Below are 24,566 nucleotides of genomic sequence, written 5' to 3' on the forward strand. Positions count from 1 at the left end.
TTGAGTGATTTGCACTTCAGTTTCAGGCTCTTGGGACACTTGGTATTACTAGACCCAGTTAAAGGTACCCAGGGCAGTGGGCACGCTAGGGGCACACTCCTCCCAGTGCCAAGGAACACAGAGACACCCCCGGGCCCCCCTCCCCTGCCGTCAGTTTTTCTGTGAAGCAGAGAATGGGATGAAGGCCCAGAAACTTTCCTCTTCTGCCTTGCTCCAGCCCTGCACTGCCATTGCATCCTTCCAGCTCCTGGCAGGGTCTGAACAGCCAAGCCCATCCACAGTGGCCTCCCCAGCCACCCCGAGACCTCCCAGAGAGGGGGACAGGGCAGGGGCAGCACTGGCACCCTGCACCTGGGGACCACCAGCTCCTGTATGTTTTAGTACAGACCTTTTTGTGCTACTTTGGAAGATTCTGGTGTCAGGGAAAGGTGTGTGTTTTGGGGCTTGCACACAGCAGCTCCTTGGAGGCTGGGATCCAGCACGGCTGGGGTATCCAGCCCTGCCGGGTCCCTTCTCTGTCCCCTGTGCAGGGACACAGTCTCATCTCTGGCATCATTTCCCAGGGTGATGGGGAGTGGGGGAGCACCATCTCCCTCTGGGAAAGGCAGGTCAGGGGGTTCAGAGCATCCGTGCTGGCAAAGCCAGGTGGCACCAATGACAAAGCATGAGAAGGTGGTGGGGAGGCTGCCAGGAACATTCCCAGGGGCTGGCACAGCAAACAGCGACATGGAAAAGTGGGTGTTCCCTGCTCACCCTGCCATGAGTTTTGGCTTCAGCTCTGCCCTCAGGAGACCCGGTGGAGGACGATGCATGGGGTGTGCTCCCTGGGGCACAGAGGCCAGGGTGGTACATCCCACAGCATATTTGTCCCATTGAAGATGGGTCAGAAGGTCCCTTGGGTGATGTGACTCCATATATCTTCTGCATACCTCTCTGCCGCTCCTCTGTGTCCTCCTACAACTGGGGTCATCATGCCAGAATGGGGTCCTGCCCCAGGATGCTCCTCCAGCTACCTGCATCCCACATATCGCAGTGATACACAGCACAGAAATGGCCACGCACTGCATGTGTGATGCAGTGATATAAGGCAAGTGCATGCGTGGATGCAGCTGTGGAGTAGTGACGTGCTTATGGGATCCTGCTACATGCATGGACATCCAGCAGGTGCCGGTGACTCCTCCATCCAACTGGTGGCACAGAAGCTGTCGCTAACACAGACGACACAACAATGACATGTCTGGACATGCATGTCAGCCGCCCACATGTGCCCAACTCACCAGCCCACACGTGGCAGTGCACACATGGCGGTACATGCAGCTGGCAAGACATGCACTCACAGCTCAGCAGTGCACGAGCTGGCGGCCCAGGGCAGCCCAGAGGCACTGAGCACCCATGCACCCACGCACGTACACGTGCAGACACACACAGAGTGGTGTGCAAGCATGCTCTATGTGTGTGCAGACCCACGTATGCAAACTGCAGCTGCTTTAGCATGTACCTGGATGCTCCTCAAGGACCTGTCCTTAAGCCCCCCACTCCTCTCTCCTAAGCCTCTTTGTTGCATCCTGTTCCCCCTCTTGGCTCCTATCACTGTCCCTGTAGCCTGGCTGCATGTTTCTTCTTCCTCAGCTCTCCCACTGCCCTACACTGCTCATTTTAGCTTAACTGTTCAGGGGACAGCCACCCTTGTGTCACCCTTGCCTTGTTTGCTCTGGAGCATCCTTCCCTGCCTGTGCTGCCTGCTGCCAGCCCAGGACCCTGCGCCAGCCCCCAGCTGCCCAGACTCCTCCTCTGCTCCACCACGCTTTTCCCAGCCTGGCAGAGAGGGCTGTGGTGCTCGCAGCCCCACAGCCACCAGGCCAGGGCTTGTTTGCACAGTGCCCCAGCTGGGCATCAGGATGATTTAAAAGGACTGTGAAAAATGTAGTTATTTTTCCCCCTTTCAACTGCAAGTCAATACTTGGGGAAGGATGTTTAATTATCTTCGTCACCCTCCTAAATCTCTTTATGAGAGGGTTTGGCTGCAAATCTCCACATCATTTCATAGTTATTGGCTAGTGCAGGGCACAAGCAGCACGGTAAATTAGCCGATCACATCAGGATGGGTCGTGTGTCCCCCCCATGCTGCCCACTCTGCACGTGGACGATCCCCCTCTACCCTGGGGCTGTGCCACAGTGGGTAGCAGCAGGGAAGCCCCCTGCTAACTCGGGGGTTAGGGCTGGTGTGTCCCCTCAGGCATTGGCACCACCTGATCACCATGGCCCAGCACATGCCCCATCCCTGGGGGCCTGGTTGCAGCAGGTAATGCCACAGGTTGGCAGCTCCTGTGGTGTCCAGGACCAGGCAGGATCCAGAGGACATGGGACAACCAGGACCACCCCAGGATGACCTCCTGCACCATGAGGTGCATGTTACCCCCAGCACAGCCTTGGTGCACCCCCTTCCGGATGCCCTCCCCAGCCCTGGGGACACACTCCCTGGAGATGGGGCTGTGGTTACCAGGTGCCCAGCACCCCCACGGCTAGGAAGGTCCCCTGGGGTGACCCAGTATCACCTCTGGCTGAGGGATGGACCAGGATGGGGCTGAGACATCTGCACACCAAAGATGCTGGGTCCCCCCAACTGCTCTGAACCCCCCAAACTCCCCAGCCCTCCACCTCATACCTCCTCTAAGGCAGACAGGAAAGCGGATGGGTGTGCTGAGATCCAGTGCACTGCTGCTGCTGTCCCTGGGGCAGGAGATACCCAGCCTGCAGGTGCAGCGCTGGGTGGCTGTGGGCCAGCAAAGGCGCAGGATGGAGAGCAGGCACAGCTGTGCTCCCCAACCCCTCTTCTGCTGGGGGACACAGAAAGTGTTTTGCAGCCCCCCACCCAGCAGCATCCCTGGCAGGCAGCACCCACTGTGCCCTAAGCCTCCCCTTCTCATGCAAAGCCAGCAGAGCCAAGGCTGGGCTGGAGGCCTGAGATACGCCAGAACAAAATGCCACCTTCCCGATAATGCCTTTTATTGGACTAGGTGACACGCAGGCTTTAGGGGATAGCAGGAGAATCCTCTTGGCTCATCCGCAGAAAGGATTTCCACAGCCCTCCCGGCGGCTTGTCAGCGCTCGGCTGCAAGTCCCTGAAGAGTTATTACCTCCAGACGCACGGCTCTGTCTGCTGGGAGCTGAATGGCGTCCCTGCCCCCTGTTCACTGCTTAGAAAGATTACGCCGCCTTTGAATAAGCTCCGTGGAGCGCTGCTGCCGACGCATCAGACAGGAGCTAATCAGAAAATTAGCAGGGAAAGAAAACTTTGTGGCAGGAACTTATCTCTGGTGCGGATGCGTGCCGCTCCAACTGCCGCTGCTGCCACTGCTCCCTCGCCCAGCCCCATCCCTCACCCGGGCTTAAGCAAAACTTCCCTGTGATTGCAGTGACAAGACCTGCTTCCACTGCATGGGCTGAGGAGGTGGTACGCATGCACACACACACACACGTGTGCACTTTGACACGTAGATGCAGTGTGTGCAAACACACCTGCATGCATGTGCAGTCTTATACACACGTATAGCCATCTGTGGATGTTTGGCACAGACATTTCTGTACATGAATGCACAGTTACATGCATGGATGCTCATGCACAGGCATGCCTACACTCAGGTACATGTGTGCACACACATGCAGACATGCACATATATAAATATATATATATATGCATAATATATATATATATATGCATATGTGCGCATGCATCCCTATGTACTCAGACACAGGATTACACACTTACATGTGCACTCACACATCTGCACTTGCAAGCATGGATCTGCACACACATGGGCACATGTCAACACACACACGTGTGCATATTGGTGCCTTGGGACCTCTCCCATTGCTAGCTGAGCAGTGAGTAGGGCACAGCTGCTGCACCGAGCCCACCTTGCACCACCGATGCCATGTCCTCTTGGGACAGAGGTGTGTCCCACTCCTGCCCTGCTGTGACATTAGTCTCCATGCTGTAGTGCCATCCTGGGGACAGCCCCCAGGTGCACTGCTGGACACCCTTGGGTGTTCATGCTGTCCTCTGCCAGGGGGAAGGGCGCGGGGTGGGGCTGCGATGGGCAGGGGCGCAGCGAGCTGTCCTAGGGGCAGGGAGCAGTGCCTGGGGGCGGTGTGCGGGGGTGATTAAAATGTTCTGTTTGTTTTATTTAAGCACAACTGTCAGAAAGAGTTACAGGGCACTGAGCTAGAAAATAGCATTTACAGAAACTGCCTGCTGATACCCTGAGCCCTGACCTTTGCAGACTTCATTAGTGCCATGCAGACGTGTGCATGCCCAGCCTGGGGGTCACACAGAGAGGGAGGGCAAGGACCTCCCCCAGCCCTGGCAGCCTGCTGTCAGTGCAGCCTCTCCATGGGACCCCAAATGCAGCCACGTCCCAGTGCAGGGGCTCTCTGTGGGATGCTGAGCCCCATGCCACTCAGCACTGTGGGAGAGTGGTGATGGTGGCACTGAGGGCAGGAGGACATGGCCATATGGCCAGCCCCTCCTTGCTGTGGTCAAGTTTTGGGAATGGCCAGTCCAGCCGTGGCAACAGTTGCTACGATTCCCTTTTCCCATTCCCTTTTCTGGACTCCAGCAACTTCCCATGGCAGCTCTGGGCTGCCGGGGATCTGTTTACAGGCAATTAAATCTCATTAATTGCACAGAAGCAGCAGAGGCCCCATGGCAATGTGTATGGGTGAGTCCCGCAGGGGAGGAAGCCAGACTCAGCTGTCCCTGGCACATCCAGGTTGGGGTGGGGTGCAAGGGGGGATCTGCACCCACCTAGGGTGATGCAGGGCAGGGTTGAGCTCAGCCCAGAGGGACATTGGAGCTGGCAGCAAAACCTGGGGGATGGAGGACGTACATGGGCATTGTGATGGGTCTCACCCACCCAGCAGCCCCATGCAGACATTAACCGGGGCACCGAGCGCTGCCAACACCAAACTGGGCATCAGAAAGGGAGTCAATTCCCCAGTCGCCCTCTCCCTCGGGGGTTGCCAGCCCCATCTTCCCGCCTACAGCCCAGTGCTTTGCTGTGGGGATGAAATCAGCTCTGCTTTCAGCAGGAGGGAGCTGAGTAGGGGCTCGCTCGAGGCGCTTGCCCACACGTGTCTGAGCAGAGCTGGCGCAGGCAGGTGCTGAGCTGCTGCTGCTGAGCTGCCACGCCTCAGAAAAACAATAGCATTTGGTGGCAGGGGGAGAACAACCTTCTCCCGAAGGGATTGAAACGATGCTTTGATTGGGAACAGATGCAAGAGATAAGGGGGGGTGGGGAAGACAGGTAGCTGCACAGTTACGGCATGGGGCCAGCCACCAGCCTGCTTGCTGGTCCTTGCTGCAGGGAAGGGAAATTTCCTCAGAGGCGGCTGGTGCTTGGCTTTCCTCTGCCCTGTCGGCTCCAGGGCTGCCGGGACGCATGCTGGCCTGCCTGGGCAGGCTGTGGTGCTAGTGCTGGGCACGGCAGTGGGTAGAGGATGCACTGTTGCATGGGATGCGCCGTGCTGCAGGATGTGGGATGCTGGGTGCAGTCCTGGGGGTGCTGCTGTGGCAGAGTGTGGGTGGGGGATCCCGCATCCCTCTTGGGGTACAAGCTGTCCCCTGGCTAGGTGGGGATCACTGTCAGTAGGGATTCATGGGGAGGGTGCTCTGCCATACTGGGAGGAGCTGCAAACGTGGGACTTGTTCTGCCAGGGAGGATGGGGGGCTTCATGTGTGAGGCTGAGCCCTGTGCCCCATGTGCTGCTGCCTGTGCCCAGCTTGGCATCCTGCAGGATCAGCACAAGAAGTGCTGCGGGGAGCATGCTGTAGCCTCCTTCTCCTCTTCCTCTTCTTCCTCTTCCTCCAGCACTGGCAGCAGGGCCCAGCAAGACAAGCTGAGGCCAAGGGCACAGCTGAAAATGAAGACTAATCATCCTGCTGCTGAAATTCAGTGCCCCCTGCCCTCCTGCCCACACACAGGCTCGTGTGTGTGGGACTGGGTCCCAGGGTGCTGGCGGAGATGCTCAGGGGCGTGCTGCTGTCAGCAGGAGATGGAGAGTGGCTCAGCAGTGCCCGACCCCTGCCCCAGCTCCCCCTCCATCCCCTCTGGCTCTCACACTTGCCCGTGGGGTCGTGGCCTGCTGGCCTCCTTCTCTGCTTGGTAGAGGCTGGTGTGAGGAGGGGGAGGGTGCAGGAGGGGTGTGGAGCTGCCCACTGCTACGTCTGGGTTCAGATGGTTAAGAATGTCCTGCCACTTGAGTGGGGGAGAAAAGAGCACTCACCTGCCCTTTGGAGACCCCCAAATTCCCCTGGCAAGACCTGCAGAAGGTTGTCACTCACTTCCGAGGATGTACAAGCCTTTTTCCCCCTAAAAGCCAGCTCCCAAGGCTGGGACACAGCTGTGCCTCGATTTCCTGGGAAGGAATGCAGCACATTGGGAAGGGATGCAGAACTCACTCACCTTCCCTGCGAGGCTGTAGGCACCCACCCAGCCCCATGTGACCCCACTGCCCCACCATGCCTTGGCCCAGGGCTGGGCAAGACAGGGCTGATGTGGGGCCACTTGCTGGGAGACTTGGGACTCGGGCTGGGAGACAGCAGGAGCAGCCAGTGAACACTTAATGTGAGCCAGAGCATCAGGGAGCCTGGCACCCTGGCAGCTGGGAAGGGGTCCATCCTGCCTCTTGCCCCAGCTGGGTTCATGCCTGGGTGGCAGGCAGCACCAGCCACAGTGGAAGATGCTTGGACCATTTTAACCCTTTCCATGGCACCGCTGCCTCTGCTGCATGATTGCCACCGGGCTGGGTCTCCGCGCCCCCCGCCAGCCGCAGAAGATCCAGCGGGAGGCAATCAGCAGGCGCACACTGCGGAGCGGCGCTTTTCTTCTCTAATCTTCTTATTTCATTTTAGCATTTACAATACACCCAGCCGGTAATCCTGACATCAAACACGCCACGCGCACTTTCAAGCTGCACCGACGTCAGGCTGCGCGAGTGCTGGCAGGAGCTGGCAGCTCCGACGTCTTGAGATAACACACAGAAGAAAGACAAGGAAAGCTGCTCTGCCAGTGCGATGCGCAGGCACTGGGTGCTGTGTCCTTCAGAGCCTTTCCCTAGGGGCCACCCACCCCGTCAGGGTGCCCTGGGTACAGGACCCACGAAGTGCCTCAGCTGGCATGACTGGGCTGAGGTGGGTGCCCATGCTGTTCAGGGCAGATTTCATCTCTTGTGAGAGACTGGAGTCAAAGTCATCCAAGCTTGCAGCCCAGGGGGAAGAGGCAGAGCTGGGTGACCCCACTGGTACCTGCTTGGCCACTTTCCTCCTCCCGGAGCTGTCACACCTCTGGGGCAATTGCAGTACCAGAATATGCTGGAGGCTCTTCCTAGCCTTCACCTCACCAGAGCATCCTTCAGTGACCAGACACGGCAGTTGGACCTTGGCTGGGGTACCTGGGGAACCCATCCCCGCAGGAATATGCTCCCTCCCCAGTGGAAGGGCAGGCAGGGGGAAGCTGCATGCTTTGGGTCTGGGGGACAGTGTCTGATACCCGCTATCCACTGGCACCACCAGCAAAGGGGCTGTGCCATGGCGCCGTGCCCCACATGGGGCTGCACCAGCGCTGACTGCAGAAACCCAAGGACCGGGCAGCTGGTGATGCTCACGAGTCCCTTTCTCTGCTACCCTGTCACTGGCTTTTCTCCTCTGCTGGACACCAGCTGCTGGGACAGAAATTTAGGTGACAAATGCTGCCAGTGAATTATTTCCCTCCCCTAACCAGGTGCGATGCAACACCCGTGGTGAGACAGATCCAGCAGTGTTTGCTGAGTCCCCTGAAGTGGCTTTTCTTCCTCAGCCTGGTGTCCAGTACTGAGTTTCCAGCTGCTGGGAAATTTCTGGAGTTTTCTTGGAGCTGAAAAGCTCAGCAGGCCTGGATTGGGGAGAGGGGGATGAAGGGCAGACAGAAGCAGAAAAGCCTGAGAAATTGTTCAATCCACCCTCAGGGCCTGGTGAGGATGGGACAGCTGCCCATCACCCTCTCATGGGTGGTTTCAGAGAGCACCCTGAGGCTCAGCAAGGCTTCTCCATGGCAGAGAATGTGCCACGTGCCCTGTGCCCAGGTGGTGCCCTGCACCCATGCATCTTTACCATCCTCTTCCTCAGCCAATGCAGGTGCAACGAGCCCAGCTAATGTGTGCTCTGCCTGGTGCTGGTGTGAGGAACAACAGCCTCTGGAGTAATTCAGTGGCTCATGTCCCAGTGCAAACCTCAGTCCCTGCCAGCCCCTTCCTCAGTGTGCCTGCATGGTGCCAGGCAGGCACTCACTGGGAGCAGCTGGTGGGGAGCACCCCCAAGGAATAGTCTCAGGTCTAATCCTTGTCTCGATATTTGGGATTTAATCAGCACTGAAGTAAGTAGCTTTTTTTTTTTTTTTCCTAAGGCAGAGAAGGGCTTTGACTCAACAGGAATTAATTTGCCTAATTAGCATCTTCAGAAATCGTCTCCCTCCTGCGCATGCCCCAGTGGGGGGATTTCAGGGCTTGAGGGCCCACTGCGAAGGCTGTGCCTGGTGGGGTGCTGCCCAGCATGCTGCCAGTACCCCCCTGTCTGCCTGGTCCGGAGAGCACTGCCCTGGTGCTCCTGCAGGATCCCACCCGGGATGCAGCTGTCGAGCATCAGCTGGATGCCCATGGCCACGGTGGCACCCACCAGCCCCATGCGGTGCCAAGGCTGGCCAGCCGTGGCAGGCACGGGTGGTGCAGGGCTGGGGGCTGGGGGGAGAGTGGGAGCAGGCGACTGACAGGGAAGATGAATGGTTTTAATCACACCGCTTACAGGGCACCATCTGAAGTTTCGTGTAAGTTATGATAGCGACAGTTTGCACGAAAATTGTATTTCCAGGCTTCATTGACTGGCTTAATGAGAATCTTTACGTGTCAGATATTAAATTAAGAAATTAAAGAGCTGTTTCGGTGTGTATAGACTCCTTCCCTCGCACTGAGCTGCTTCTTCCAGATCAATCAGGAACGCGCCTCTAGAAAAGATGGGAGAAGCCTTTGATTTTCTGTCACCGGGGAAGTGAATCTAATACGCGTTGGCACCTAATTCATGTTTTATTAAAAGGCATGAGGTGGATGCTGCTGGCCTCCGCCTCTGCCCGCTGCCCTCTCTCTGCCTGTACCACTCCAGGAGGAGGGAACATCCCTGGCTCTGCCATCTTTGGGTCTCCGTGCTGCCTGGCCGTTATACTGTGTCCCAGATGCCAGCATCCCAGGGACTGGGGGATGGTGAGCATCGAGAGGGCGCAGGGTGCTGCATGCCTTGGCTGGTAGGTTTTGCACTGACTGCTAGCCAGAAAGTAAAGTTAATTTGGAAAAACCCATGTTGGAATCACTAGGTTGAAAAATATTGCTGCTCTACTGCATTGCATCCTGCATTGCATCCCTGCTTTCATTTCTGTACTGGCTGAGTTTGACCTGAATTCACTGATTGTTTTGGTCTTCCCTCAGATTTTGCTGGAATTGTGTACTTGGCCAACAACTCACCATCTGGTGGGGAACAGGGAAGATGTCATGGCCATGGGGAGGGACTTGAATGTCTGGAGGATGTGGAACGCGCCGTGGGCACTGGCAGGCTCTTGGGCATCGTGAGAAGTAGTCATGAATCAGAGCAAGATGGGGGCAGTGAATCACTTAACGCCATGCCACGGACACTGGAGATAAACACCTGGCACAGAGGTGCTAGAGGAGCAGGGACCCCAGGGATAAATGTCCCAGGGCAGGGGTAATCAGGGACACCACAGATGTATGCCACTGAGTGAGGGCATGCAGGGACACCAGGGATAAATGCCCCCATTCAGAAGTACCAGGGTCCCACCCAGGGACACTGGAGATAACCTCTGGGGCAGAGGCTTGCTGGGACGCTGAAGATAAGCTGGGGACATCAGTCAGCTCAGTGTGGTCAGGGAGGGAGTCCAGCTGGGATGTCTCCCTGTTTCCTGATTTACCTGCTCCCTGCAACATGTCACGGAGGAGCCTGGGACCACCTTGGCTCCTGCCACCATCCCAGGTGTCCCCAGGAGGGGGACAGGGCCATCCGGCTCTCTCTGGCTGGGTGGATGCTTGTGTGAGCTCCAAGCCCCAGCAGTAAGTATGACTGGATGGAGTCCTTCTGCCCATGTGCTCTCTGAGTCCTCTTGCCGCATCTCCACCTTTGAAGGAGAGGAGGGGAAGACATCGTTGTTGCAAACTGTCTGTCACAGCAAGAAGAATCACACCTCCAGGCCCCTGAACATGCCATCCATCTTCAGTTCCCCGTGCCAGCCCCAGCTTCTCCTTGTGCAGGGAAAGTTTGAGTAAACAGCTTAATTTGGCACTAATATGAGCAGAGACATCGTTTGCCGTGTCAACTATTGATTGCACCCTTACGGCCCCATCAGTCATTCAGGCTTTTTCATTTTTTGATATTACAATTGGAAGGGATAAACCTCCCAGCAGCCCTGGGCTGGGCTTGCCATGACCATCCCTGAGCCGCCACATGGCCAGGGACCCCATGTCCCCGCAGGAGACTGGTCCCGGTACCATTAGCCTTCTCCCCACTGCCACTTGCAGGGTTGCTCTTGTGGCATGTACATGGGTGCAAGGGGGAACATGGGGGCAGCTGGAGCCACAAGTGGCTCCTGCAATGAGAACTGGGTGCTGGGATGCCTGTGGGGCCAGTACCCCAAGGACCCTTGCCCAGCAGGGCAGGGATGGGGTCAGGACTGGGATCCATTGGTGCCATTGTCCCCAGGCAATGGCCAGGCTGGCCGAGGTACCACCACCGCCCATGCCAGCCCACCCCAGCAGCCAGGCACCCCGCTGGCCCTGCCTAAATGTCTCATTAAAGGGATTTGTGGGGCTGCTGAGCTGGGCTGTAATCTGGTGCTTACCATTCATTTGTTCCAGCATCTCAGGCAGTCGGCAAAGGTCGTTGGATCTTTAATTACGCCGAGGCAAGCGGCAGGCACAGCGGGGAGGACGAACAGCTGCGGGCATCGGGCAGGCAGCCTGAGAGTGGCAAGTGCATCCCGGCTAACGAGGGAAATGCTTTCTGCCCGCTGGGGCTGGGGCCCTAGCAAATGCAAGAAGCCTTCCCCGTGCAGCATTGTTGTAGCCAGCCAACCCATCTCCTGACTGCAGTGACTGCAGCCTCGGGTAGTATTGCTCCTTCCTCCTCCTCCTCCTCCTCCTCGACACTGCATTGCCTGTCCCGCAGCCCCAGCCCAACCATGCTTGCCTCCTTCCCACTCATCCTGTGCCGTGGGACATGATGGGACCCCCGCCCTGGGCACATGGAAGTGGCTGTGCACACACCTGTGCACACGCTCACATTCAGTGCAGGCATTGTGCACATTTGGGGGCACACCCTCCCTCCCTGGGCAGGTTTCAGGGCCACAGCTGTGCTGTGCCAGGCTGAGCAGGGTGGCGGGAGCTCAGCTAGGACAAGCCAGACTCCCCAGCTGGCAAAACCACTGGCACATGCTGGTACCTTGTGTGCCCATGCAAGGGCATGTATGTGCTCCCTGCCTGAAAATGCATGTAGGATGCAGGTCACAGGCATGGGAGCACTGTATAGGTGTGTTTGTGTGTCTCTGGTGAATATGGGTTGTGTGTGCATATACATACATCTCCCAGGGCTGAATATGCATGTGTGTGCGTGTGCACTGAATGGGCAGTGTGTTCAAACATGCAGGTGTGTTTCTTAGTGCTGAATGGTCCCAGGATTAAGAATGCATGTATATGTTGTGTATGTGCATGCAGGTGCAGTGACATGGATGCAGGGTAAAGGCTCTGTTTGCACATGTACATGCATGTACCTCACTTCTGCATGCACACAGGCTAATGGATGTGTGTGCACATGTATGCAAGCTCCCGTGTGTGACTGTTCAGTGCTTGCAGGATACAGTGAGTGTGTGTGCACCTAGCTATGCGGTGCTTGTTGGTGCTGAGGTAGGGAGCTGGAGGGGTGCCGCAAGGTTGACAGCACTCCAAAGACCAAGTGACAGCAGGATGGGAAGTAAAGAAAGTCAAACAATTATTCCTCCCTCCCCTGCGTGCAGAGCCATCCTGCTCCACGATGATCATTAATGGACTGTCATATACCGTGCTGACAGGTGGGGATCAGCGCCTGACACAGATTGACAAGGAGCGAGGCACTCCAGGGCTGTGATCTTGGGGCAACAGACAGAGACCGCAGCAGGCGCTGCTGCCTCCCCTGACCATGTGCTCCGCCTGGCTGCAGCCCCCCGGCCCCCTGCAACCTGCAGTGTGACACTGCACCCAGGTGCCCAACAATGCTCAGTGATGGCATGCAGCCCTCCCCGCTGTCCCCACGGGCTGCAAAGCATGCTGGAGGGATGCAAAGGCTCTGCCACCTGCCCTAGGCTGGCCTGGCAGGGGTTCCTCCAGCCAGATGTGCCCCCAGGGCTGGCTGCAGCCTGAGTGACAGCCTGTCGCGTTAATGAGCCCCAGTGCCAGGTGGGATGGCTGACACCCGCAGCCACCTCCTCGGGCCATCCCTGGGGGCTCGCCACTGTCAGGCACTGCTGGGAGAGGTCTGGGGCGAGTGGGGGCTGACACTGATTCCATCCTTTCTCCTGAATGCCAGCGGAAAGCTGCCTGGGTTTGCCTGACCCCAGCAGTTTTGGGGCACAGCTTGTCCTAGAAAACACAAAGCCTCCAGGAGATACACCCATGCTGCCTGTGCTCCCAGCGTGCAGGGTCATGCTGCCTGCTCAGAGCCATGGCCCATGAGCACCGGTGACACTCGGGACACTATCCTGACCAGCCCTATCCATCCTGGGCAGGGCAGAAGGGGGTCGAGAAAGATGAGCCTGGTCTGGGCTGCAGACCATGGTGGGCACCGGGCACCCAGCACTGATACTGGAGCACCCCTGTCTGTGCCATAGCATCATCCTTCTCCCTCAGTCCCACCATTTCTAAAGCATGTTCCTGTCTCAGCATCAGCATTTCTGGAGCATCCTCCTGCCTTGGCCCATCATTTCTGGAGCATCCTCTGCCTCAGCATCACTGTTTCTGGAGCATCCTCAGCACTGTTCCTCTGCATCGCTGCAGGTGTGCCCCCCAGTGTCAGCTCCAGCTCCCGGCTCCAGCCTTGGCAATAGCAAGAGGTCCTTATTCCACATCTGCCTATCTCCTATCTCCCTTCCTCCCACGTCTCTGTTCGCTCACTTGCTTGAAGACACACACGTCTAATCTGCTTGTTAGCCTATCCCTTCATCTAAAACCAATATGCAGCTGAATGCCGGAGATAATTAATTGATCAATTAGATATAGAACTGCCTGTGCTCGTGGCACTGCACACATGTGGAGGGGGAGACTGTGCCAGCACACCTGCCAGTGTGATTCCCCAGCACTCTTCCTGTGCTTGCGCAAGTGGGTGCTGCAATTTGTACCTAGTCGAGCTCTGTGTGTAAACACAGACGTGCACATCCAGCTGCAATCACCGTGCACGTAGAACCGTGCACACCCAGCTGTATTCAGTGTGCACATGCACAGCTATGCACACCTAGCTGCATTCAGTGCTCATGTGCACACCTGACTGCGTCGCATTCAGTGTGTACACACCCAGGCCTGAGCACCCAGCTGCACTCAGTGTGCACACCCAGCCACACGCACTATATGCTTGCACACCAGTGTCTGGAGGGTGCTGAGCCCCAATGCTGAGCTCAGGGTGACACACACCACTGCGTCTCCCACACCCTGCTTCCTGCCCTGATTTGCTCACCAGCTGTAAGGACACATCTGCAGGTGTCTGACTGGAGGGGACAGGCCAGCAGCAAAGGTGACCATGGGGCACTGGTGGCTTGCGGGACCATGGCCAGCCTGCCTGCCCTGGCACAGGGATAGTTGGCTAGCGACTGCTGTCATGCAGTGGGGACACTGGTCCATGGCCCTGCTGCCCCACCCCAGAGAGCCTGGATGTGCGTGAGGGATGGGGGCAGTGTCAGGAGCAGGTCAGGGCACTGTTGGCACCTCACCACATACACCAGAGCCGTGTGACACTGTGACAGTGTCTGCAAAGCTGGGGGGTGCCTGCTGTGCTCCCTCGGAGGGTATGAGTGCTCCAAATGCTACCCAGAGGCTCCTGCACCCTGGCGTCCCCCCTCCTCCTGGGTGCCCCCAACCATCCCAAAGCGTAAGGTGGGATGCTGAGTGCCTGGGGTGTCCCAGCTGGCAGGGTGGGTGCCCCAGCACCCAGAGTGGGGACAACAGGCAGGGCTGCTGGGGAGGCAGGGCGCTGCGGGGAACTAAATAATGCAGCAAATCCATGTCTACCAACCCCCTCCTCCACGAGCTTTGAAAAGCAACACATTACCCTGATCTCCAGACATGAGTTTTTGTCACCAAACAGGGTGATGAGGAGACTTTGAAGCAAATACAAACACCGGGAAAGGGAATACATAAGAAGAAAGTCGCGTGTTCTCTTCAGAAAACAATTGCGGTGTCAACTACATGGAGCAGCTCCACGGAGGGGGAGCTGCTAACCGGGAACCTGACAGCCCCAAACACTGGGAAATTATCATCAAAATAAATAAATTCTCCCTCTGCTTACAGTGCTCTGCTACCTTCCCCACTCCTGGCTGCAAGGAGCCCGAGATGCCCCTTCCCTCCTCTCCTCGCACCCCACATTGCCCCACGTGCTGCATGTGCCCCCACCTCTGCACCCCAACAGGTCCCCTGTGGTGGCATCGCCATCCCAGCTGGGGACACAGCACCCCTGAGCCCCCCTGCTCCCACCTGTGCTTTGCATGCATGCTTGTCACCTGCAAACATGTTCCTTGCATGCACAGTCCTGTCTTGCATGCGCATGCTTGCACCCTTCATGTAAACAGCTTGCTCACCTTGTACAAGTGCTCACACCTTGCACACACCTTCAGCTTTATGCATATGTTCACATTTTGCACACTCACCCCACACATACACTTGCACATGCACTTGTGCCCTATTCATGTACTCACACCTTGCACAACTTGCACCCTTCTCTCCCGCAGCCCTACACACGCCCTGACTGTGTTCCCCTTCTCCCTGACATCCTCCTTGAAGCAGCATAAATAAATGTATATCTGTATATGTATATAAAGGTAGCGCTATATATAGCATGGAAGATGTTATCATTTCGTGGCAGGTCCCTCTATGGCTGCCAGCTCCTGATGGATTTTGCTTGGACATTTAAGGTGTCTTGGTAATTCAGGCAGGATCTGGGGGGGATATCCCTTTGAGTTGGGCCCTTCTGGTGTGCCCTGCATGAGGAGGGCCAGCAGCCGTGTTTCCTTGAGGAGCTCAGAACCGCCCCTGAGAGCCCAGAGTGGAGTGCTAACCCTGCAGCCCTTCAGGGAGCTGGGGAAGGGCCATCCCCAAAGGCACGGCTGGCACTGGGGGTGCCTTGATGTGAGGATCCTGCCACAAGGTTCCCTGTGAGCTTGGGGAAGGAGGGGAGCACCTTTGTATAGCACACAGTTGCCTTCTCACCTTCACATGCATGTGCACTAATGCTCTGCACGTACACTCCCACCCCTTGCACACTTGCAACACATGCACATTCACATTCGCCCCTTGTATAAGCACTGCACCCTGCTCACACTCATCCCTGCCTGAGCACTGCCAATATGCTTATCGTCACCCCCTGTATAAGCACTCCTGCTCTGCTCACACTCATCCTTGCACCAGCACTCCCACCCTGCTCACACTCACCCCCTGCACAAGCATTCCCACTCTGTTCACATATACGGTGTGCACACCCTCTAGCCCTGCATGCTTTGTACACTTATGCATGCCTTGCACACCCACTCACCTCTGAGGCACACACTCATGGCTGGCATGTCTGCTCACACCCACCTTGCACTTTCACACCTTGCACATGTGTTCAGCCACTGCATGTCTGATCACACCCTGCCCATGCACTTTCCCTTGTGCTCCTGCTCGTGCCTTGCAAACATATACACTGCTGCTGATCAGAGATGCCTCCCTGGCATGACCGCACTTCAACATCTTCCCATCCCTGCAGCTCCAGGCACTTCTCTTCCTGTACCCCTGGACACCAAACCTTGCTCACACACCCCCTACCTGTGGGGGCATGCTGCAGACCCGGACTTGCTGGCTTACTCCCCCCTGCATCCCTGTAGACACCTCTCCCCATTCCCCCCTTCCTGCTCTGTTCATCCTCCATTCATCCGTCCATCCACTCCTTCATCCGTCCATCTACCTGACACCTTTCCGCGTGCAGTGCTGGGCACCCTTCTCCTCCCTCTTTATCTCTGGCTCCCAGCTGCTTCTCGCCCCTCCCCACTGCTCCCTCCATCCCTCCTTCTCCCCATCCCTCGCTCCTGCATTCTCCCGCTGCAGTTATCGCTCCCTAACACACATCTCTCCTCCCTCCCTCCCTTCTCCTACTCATCTTTTTGCCCCTCTCATGCACTCCCCTTCTTCCTTTTCATCTCCACCGCTCATCCCCCCCATCCTCAGATTTCTTTCCTTTCCATCCCTCCCTCCTTCCACCACCTTGCCTGGGCATCTCATGGTCCATCCTTGGGGCCGCCACCCCTCCCGGCCACACGCATCCCCCGCACACCTCTCGCTCACGTGCCCCCGGTCCCCGCCGTGCCCCGGTTTACCCCGTTGCTGCAGCCTTTAAAGTTTCAATCAGTGCTTGGCTGGGAGAGGCGGGGAAGGCTGCGTCTCCCGCTCCCAGCCCCGCGACGCCGTGCTGCCACTCTGAGCGCTCCCGCCTTATAAATTTTACATTATTACCCTCTTTAAAGTATATAAAATAACTATTCATAAATTATTGAGGGGAAATTTAAAATACTACAAATGTTTATAAATGTTTATCAAGAGGTCTTCAGAAGTGAGCGAGCGGAGCCTGAGTGACTTCCCACGGCTGGCAGGAGCGTGGCAGCTGCCCTGCCCCTGCCTGAGGGGGGATTTTCATGGGACTGCCAGCAGAAGATCGGCACAGGTTCCCACAGCCTCTTTAATTCATGCCCCCATGGATGGTGAGGAGCAAATTACCATCCATGCGCTGTCTCCTTCTGCCAGCAGCACTCTGCGTCTGGGTAGCCCTGGCCCTTCCCATTGCATGCTATGGTGTGACCCTGCTCTGGGGCTGCCCCTGGGCCAGGGCAGGTGGCCTGCTCTGCCAGGGACGTGTCCCACCCTTCTGGGGACATGTCCTGCCCCACTGGGGACACGTCCTGCTCTGCTGGGTACAAGCCCTGTTGCCCAGCCCAATGCCTACTGTGTGCCCAGCTCACAGGCTGGCTCTGGGTCCCCTGTGAGGTACCGAGAGGTGCATGCACACAAACACCCCTACGCATGCACACAGAAGTATGGGTCCATGCACAGACACATATGCAGATGCAGTGCCAGCTGGCTTAGCCTTGGCACAACCACCTGCCTGGCCCGCCCTGGTGCCTCCATGGCTGCTGGAACCCCAGAGTGCTGTGGGAGCAGCGGTGCCATGGCACCAAGCCGTGCCAGGATGCTGGTGGCAGGCAGGCAGGAGTGCATGGGCTGCAGTGAGCAGAACCTAGCCAAGGCTGCCTGAGTTGCATGGCAAACAGATGGATCACAGCACAGGCACCGGCTTCATCACCCACCAGTACAGCTCCTGGCACTGACAAACACACGTGGTACCTCCCTGACAAGCACAGCGCCTCTGAGACTGGGCAGCTGGCACATCATGGCATGGCATGGCATATCCCTGCAGCTATGGCACTGCCAAGCCTGGGCAGAATGCTCGGCATGGCACAGCACAGGGTGGCAGTGCACAGTGCTGCACGGATGGCACTGCTGAACATGAGCAGCCTGCATGGCATGGCACAGCACGGCATGGCACGACACAACCCTGCAGGTATGGTACTGCCAAGCCTGGTCAGCCTGCTTGGTACAGCATGGCACAACATGGCATGGCAAAGTGCTGTAGGGATGGCACTGATGAGCCTGAGGAGGCTGCACAGCACAGCACGACACTGCAGGGATGGCATCATTGAATCTGGGCAGTCTGCTTGACATGGTGCAGAATGGCAGGGCATGGCACAAGCACACCCCTGCAGGGACGGCGCTGTTAGGTCCAGGCAGCCGGCATGGCACAGCCCTGGCATAGCCCTGGCACAGCCCTAGCAGTCTGGCTGGCACGGCACAGCCCCAGCACAGTGATCCTGCACATCCCCTCTGCCCAAGGAGATCCAGGAGCCAGGGTCTGCCTGCAGGCAGGGTGTCACTGCCAGCTGGGGGCAGTGCAGGAGGGTGCCCAGAGGTGGGCTTCGCTGAACCACCTGCCCAGGGAAAGACCAGTGACCGGGACAGCTGTGTCCCCATGCAAGACACAATCATATGCAACTGCAGGACACAGACACAACCAAGGCTACTGGAAAGGCACAAGACTGGAGATGTCCTCTGGTCTGGCCACCGTGGGAAGCCCAGCACAGCCCAGAGTGCCCACCAAGATGGGAGCTGTGCCCACCACAGGGTGGCAAAGGAGCTCTACTGTAGCCCCGGTGAGTGGGTCTTGCCAAGTGTGCACAACTCGTGCGTGGATGCTCACTGATCCTATAGCTTCCAACAAGAGCTGCCTGCAGGGATTGTGTTTAAAGCGTCGGCTGATTGGGGTAATCATGGGAGCACAGAGTGCATTAGCTGTGAAGGTTTATAAAGGGAAATTAAAATAAAATTGGATGTGACAGAAAAGTACATGGAAAATTAGTATAAGAATATGAATATTTATGGCTGCAGGAGCATGCACTGGGAAAGTGCTCCTCTGTGCTCCCTGCCACCCTCCTCGCTGTGGCTCTTGGGCAGGTCCCTGAATGCAGCACCCAGCCACGGGGGCAGGCTAGCCCCAGTAGGCATGCTGCACTCCCGTCACCACCACTGCACTCCTCTCACCACGGATCTGCCTTTGGGGGGACTTCGGGCGTGATGGAGGCTACGGTGCCCCAGTTGCATGCCCATCTGCCCCTCGCATCCCAGGGGGTATCTACAGGGCTGATGTGTCCCGGTGGTGGCACTGGTGCAGGAGCGCATGGGTGCTTCCACTGCCGTGATGGCACGATGGCACAGGGACAGGAAGAGGCACATCTCAGGAGCATCACTGGTGGCAGAGAGGAGGGGGTTGGCACCATGCGGTGCTGGCACGAGCCGAGGCTGCTTATGCAAGAATTAGGGCACTAGGACAGAGCTCAGCCTGCCAGGATGGCAGGGCACAGCTCTCCTCCTGCCCGCTGGGGCTCTGCCCACCCGGCCGAGCTCTGGCAGGGCTCGCACCAGCAGCCAGCAGTGCTCGGCACTGGCAGCTCCCTGGCAGCATGCTGAAGATGCCACCACCCTGCTGGGGACAACGCTCTTCCCCCCACCCACAGCAGGGGGCTGCCCACAGCATCCCTGCCTGCCTGCCCTGCCATAGGCCTGGTGCCGGACCCAGGGGCAGCCATCCCCCGTCCCCTCCTGCTGTCACACTTAGAAGCCATTAAAATAATTGAATGCTTTAAATATTCAGAGCTTGGCTTAAATATTCATCAGCAAAGTTATTCTGATTGCTAAACTGCATCAGCACAGACTGGGAAATGGTTCCTCTTAACAGAGCTCCCCCCACCCATGTGCACAGCCGTGCGCACCCCAACCCTCATGTGGGCACACACGGGTACACACACACGCGCATATGTATGTATATGTGTATGCATGCATGCACATCTGCATATACACGCATATGTATGCACACACAGAGAAGGCTGCATGCAAACACACTCTCAAAGTGGGTGGTTGCAGGCACTGAAAGCGGTGGGGGGCACTGGGAGCACGTTTAGGTGGTTGGTTTGTACCCCCGACCCAGGCTGTGCTCCCCTGGCAAGGCTGAGGGGAGGCTCCAAGCTCCAGCACCAGCATCCCCATCACCACCCACCTTGGCACCAGCAGCCTAAATCCCACTCTGGGGTCACTCTAGGGTTGTTCACAGCACCCCATATCCGTGTCACCCAGGCTCCTGGCATGGCCCAGGGCACTGCCGCACTCACCGCTGCTAAAAACATGTGAAAACTGCAGCGCGCTGTGCACCTTGAGTAACATTTCTGGGCAGTCTCTGCTGCAGGGGTGCAAGGCCAGGCAGCTGAGGATCCTTGAGCCCCCATGTTCGCATTATTTACATGTTTTTACAATAGGGCAATACAGATTAAGGACTGACTAATAAAAAAACAGTAGTGAGAGACTGTCCGAAGCTGAGCACATTGCCTGGGAAGACATTGTTTTGAACCCCCTTTGCCCACCCCAGCTGCTCCCCACTGGTACCCCAGCCCTTACGGTGCTGCCAAGCCATCGTATGCTGGGGACTGGCAATGGAAAGCTGCTTTTGAACACAAAAGGAGGGTTTGCTCTCGTCTCTGCCCAGCTGATCCACCCAACTGGGCCTGTTATAGCCACACCTTTATTCTTCCTAAGTGCCCGCTGTGTAATCCTTCCCTCAGGCTGGCTCCCCTTGGGGATGCTCTCTGCCAGTTCTGCCATGTGTCACTTGCCATGGTGATGACAAGATATGTCCAGTCTCGGCCATACCGCTGTGCCCTTGGCTCTGAGAAGCAAGTGATACCCCACTTTACCCGCTGCTGTGTATTTTCTTGGCCCTCAAATGGTGACCGGGATGGCCTGAACTGGGGTGTGAAGGAGAAGACCGGCAGTGGAGTGTCCTCTGCAAAGCTAGTGGTCAAAGTGGGACCCACTGGGAACCCTGAGAAGGTTAAGACCTCTGCGCCGTGCCAGGGCTCTTGAGCTCCTCTCATCTTCTGCTGAGCTTGAAAGCATTTTCATATAATCTTCTATTAGGAGACAAAAGATCATTGCTTGACACCTTTGTTCCTGGAACAGAGGAACTAGGCTAAGAGGAGGAGAATCAAGAGCTGATATAACCCATGGCTGGGAGCAAAGGATGCCCTGAAAAGAGGAAAACAACTTGCCAGTGGCAGAAAAACCTCTGCTACCCTCCAGAAGCAGGTGAAACCAGAGCCAATATCCACTTTTAAAAGGACTTTCCTTCTTCACTGAGGTGCACCGAGGTTCAGCAGCACTGTGGGAGCCTGCAGAGAGCTCACACATCCCCGGCCAGGCAGGTGCACCAGTGCTTTCTCTACCTTCCCATCTGAAGTCTTGCAAGAGGCAAGATCTGAAGTTCAACACCTGCAGGAACTGGGGAAAACATCCATCATGTGGCGCTTCAAGAGCCACCAGACCCTCCAGCGAGGTTCTGCAGCCTCCCAGCACCTTCCTGGTGAAATCTGCCAGCAGTCCTGTATCCACAGCCCTTGCTGCGAGTGTTGTCGGTCAGTTAAGAGCTTTTGCTTTTCACACAGGACGCATTTTCTCTCCAGCAGCTGGCTGGCAGGGAGGGTATTACACATGGGTGCTGGTGCACAAGTGCATTCCCGCATGCACATGGGTGTTGGCATGTGCAAGCACACAGAGAGGTGGAAACGGCCCCAGCAAATCTCTGCGAACAGCACCGATAAAATTGTTCCTCAAATACCTAAAGGAGGCTTAGGTTTAAGCAATCTCGCTCCAAAGACGGCTCCCGCATACATTTTGCAGGCTAGAGCTGCATCTTTAATCCCGAGGAATCATGTACTTTGCATCTGCATTTGCCATTCAGATTTGCACCGCAGCAAGCTGTGCCATCCTGCGCAGTGCCGGGGAGAGGGGGCTCGGGGCTCCCCACTGTGCCAGGGCTGTGGAGTGCTGCCAGCCCCGTGTGGCCATGCTCTGCCCGTGCCATGGCTCAGCCAGATGCAAAAGCAGAGCAGAGTAGGGCTGCCTGCCTCTCCGCGTGGCTGCTGAGCACTGGGAAGGAGTCGCTGGTTTATCTGATACGATTTAATCAGCCCTATAATTAGATTAATTTGTTGATTTGATAGCAACCCATTTCTCGCCGTTAGATTTGTTTATGTGTGTTTTATGCTTCAGTTTGGCAATAAAATAGGAACTGAGGAGGTGGGAAAGTCCCTCCATGTGCCCGTGCTCTGCCCCTATAAGAGTGCCTGGGCGGGAGACGTGATTCCTGGGCACTGCCAGCTCCTTACGTGGGGCAGGAACAGTCAGGATGGGCAGCTGCTGGGCTGCCACCTCATGGGCTGCTGGGGAGCAGTCTGCTGTGGGGAAGGTGCATCCCTGTGGGGGCAGCTGGGGGGGACAGAGGTACCCGGGATTGTCCCATGGCAGGAGGGATCCTGTGCCCTGGGCTGGGCTCAGGGGAACAGCTGCAGGAGCCAAGGATCTGCAGCCCCCCACTTGCTCACTGCTGCCTGGGGTCTCTCACAAAGGCAAATTCTCATCTCTGAAGTGGGTTGCATTTTGTTTTGATGAATGGGCATGCAGCTGACCTGAATCTGCTGCATCGTTTTCCCTGGTGTTGACAGAGAAGCTCCAGCCAGTCCTACCCCAGTGACCTCCCTGTATCCTAAAGCAACATCCCCTAAAAGCAAAAAATAACCAACCCCAAAACTGCTTGTTTGAGGGGTGAGTAGATGGGCTGCAGAATGTATTGCAAAACAGAGGATGCTCTTGCTGACTTGGTGAAGCGGGGGGGAGAGAGGGCTTCAGAAAGGCTTTGCTCACCCTCTGGGCTCTGCTGCTGGCTTGCCTGCCCAGGCAGCACCGGATGGCAGCCAGCAGCTGCTGCTGACAGATGCAGATGGACGTGGCCCTTGTGATGCCTTCAGGTATGGGCTTATGGGCTACGCACAGCCCCGACCTGCCACACGCCCTGCCTGCCGCCTGTCAGGCCTTTCCAGCGAAGGAGCAAGTGGCTCACATGTGATGGGAGCACTGCAAGGCCATGCATGGGGGCAGGATGAGTCCTGACCCTCCTCCTCCTCCTCCTCACGGCTCTCCCCATGGCTGCGGCAGTATAGGAAGTGTATCATGTCGCATCACCCAATGTGGCTGCCAGCATCTCGGCTGGACAGGCGCTGCTGCTCCCAGGTGTGGGACAGCCGTGGCACCCCTGCCACCGGCTCAGGGCCACCTCCATGGCAAGTTGTTCCTTCACCTTGCTGGCAGCTAACAAGGCATCACCATTTACCAGGCTGGGAGCTGCCTCGGCAGCCCTTCCCGTCTGCCTCACAAAGGGAACAGGCTGAATAATTAAAATTAAAAATAATGATTTTGGGGAGGGGTGTGGAAGGCTGGGGGAAGCAGGCAGGAGAAAGGAAGGCAGGAGAGATGTGGAGCGAGTGTGAAGGTTTGCTGGAGAAGCCAGTGCGAGGAGCTCTTTGATGGGCAGCTCCTTTGATCAGAGATCTGAATATAGCCCTCACGTTTCCCCCGTGTGAGCCTGCTGCCTAATTACCAAACGGCAGGGCCGCTTTGAGCCCTCGGCACGTTGCTGTAATAGATTTCACCACGTCCAGCCTGAAGAAGGACATCGATTCTCCCCACAGCCACAGACTCATGCTAAACATTGCATCCTATTGATTGTTTCTCCCCTCCCCCCCCATTTTCCTTTTTTTTAAAAAGAATTTTCTTTATTTTCATTAAATCATTAATCAGGGAGAAATCTACATTTTTATCATTTCTATGGCTGGAGAGGAAGAGAGGAAAGTTATATTGCCATAGAAACCGTTCCCTACCATTCTCAGCCTCCGAGCAGTCCCTCTTGTGCTGTCTCTTGTCAAAAGGCGTAATTGTTGCTCCTGATCTTCACTGCTCAATTAGCAGTGATGTCTCCCTTCAAGTTAATTGCTGGAGATGGGAGGAAGTAGGACAAATGTAACCTTTTAGATGAAAAGATCTCTCCCCCCACCCTTCCCCGCCTTTCCTCGCTTGCATGCACTCGAGGGCCCCTTTGCAGCGAGCTACAGTGAGGGGAGCCCCGCTGGCCCGGGCAGGAGTTGCTGCTTGTTCCATCACTCCCGCACAGTACAGGGCTGGGGACTCCTCCCCATCTTCCTCATCCTCTTATCCATGGCAGGACCCCTCTGTATCCCTCCTCATGTCCCTCTGCCTCTTCCAGCAGCATCACTGCCAGCTCAGCCTCTCCCTGGCCAGCTCCATTGCTGCTGGGTGTCACCCATACGGCATCTCTTGGGCTGGGGCAACCCTCTCCGATGCTCCAGGACTGCTGGTCCAGCTCACATGGCATGGTCCCATGCTGCAGCACCTAGTTCCTCCTGCACCAGCAACGGCATTTGGTGGGTTCACAGTGATGGGGTGGCCATGGTCCAGGAGCAGGGGGACCTTGCACATGCCCAGGACTTAAAAACTGGTGACAAAGCAGGGCTGAGCGTGGAGGGAATAGATGGGAAAACAAGCGCGAGGCTTTATTCCTGCAGAAATAAAACCGAGAAGACCAGTGCAGATTGCAAATGTGTTTGATAGGAGCAGTGACCCTGGGCAGGAGGAAAGCACAGAAATGCTGCCTGGACAGAAGGTTTTTTCAGCCTCAAGGGAAGACAGACAAGCCAAAAAATACATTAAGGAGTGGAGAAGTGTGGCAGCTGCCCGTGCTTCCATAGTCCAAAGAAGAG

General features: G+C 56.8%; 1 protein-coding gene across 6 annotated transcripts in view; it reads left to right on the plus strand.

Annotated features, from left to right (window-relative positions):
- Nucleotides 1-20,320, plus strand: part of LOC130153544 (uncharacterized) — a 36,286-nt gene extending 15,966 nt beyond the window's left edge. Inside the window, exons 2-3 of one of the 6 annotated variants that reach the window (XR_008823439.1) lie at nt 7,782-7,828; nt 8,446-8,962. Coding sequence is in view for 1 of the 6 variants with exons in the window: in XM_056348500.1 (XP_056204475.1) it covers nt 15,817-16,797 (981 nt within the window). In the remaining 5 variants the exon portion in view is untranslated. Of the gene's footprint in view, nt 1-6,913; nt 8,963-9,510; nt 10,390-10,947 lie in introns of those variants that run through there. The other 5 variants (XR_008823438.1, XR_008823437.1, XR_008823440.1 and 2 more) reach the window with 5 other exon arrangements.
- Nucleotides 20,321-24,566: the final 4,246 nt, after the last annotated feature.

Source organism: Falco biarmicus, chromosome 8 (genome assembly GCF_023638135.1).
Source record: "Falco biarmicus isolate bFalBia1 chromosome 8, bFalBia1.pri, whole genome shotgun sequence".
Lineage (NCBI taxonomy): Eukaryota > Metazoa > Chordata > Aves > Falconiformes > Falconidae > Falco > Falco biarmicus.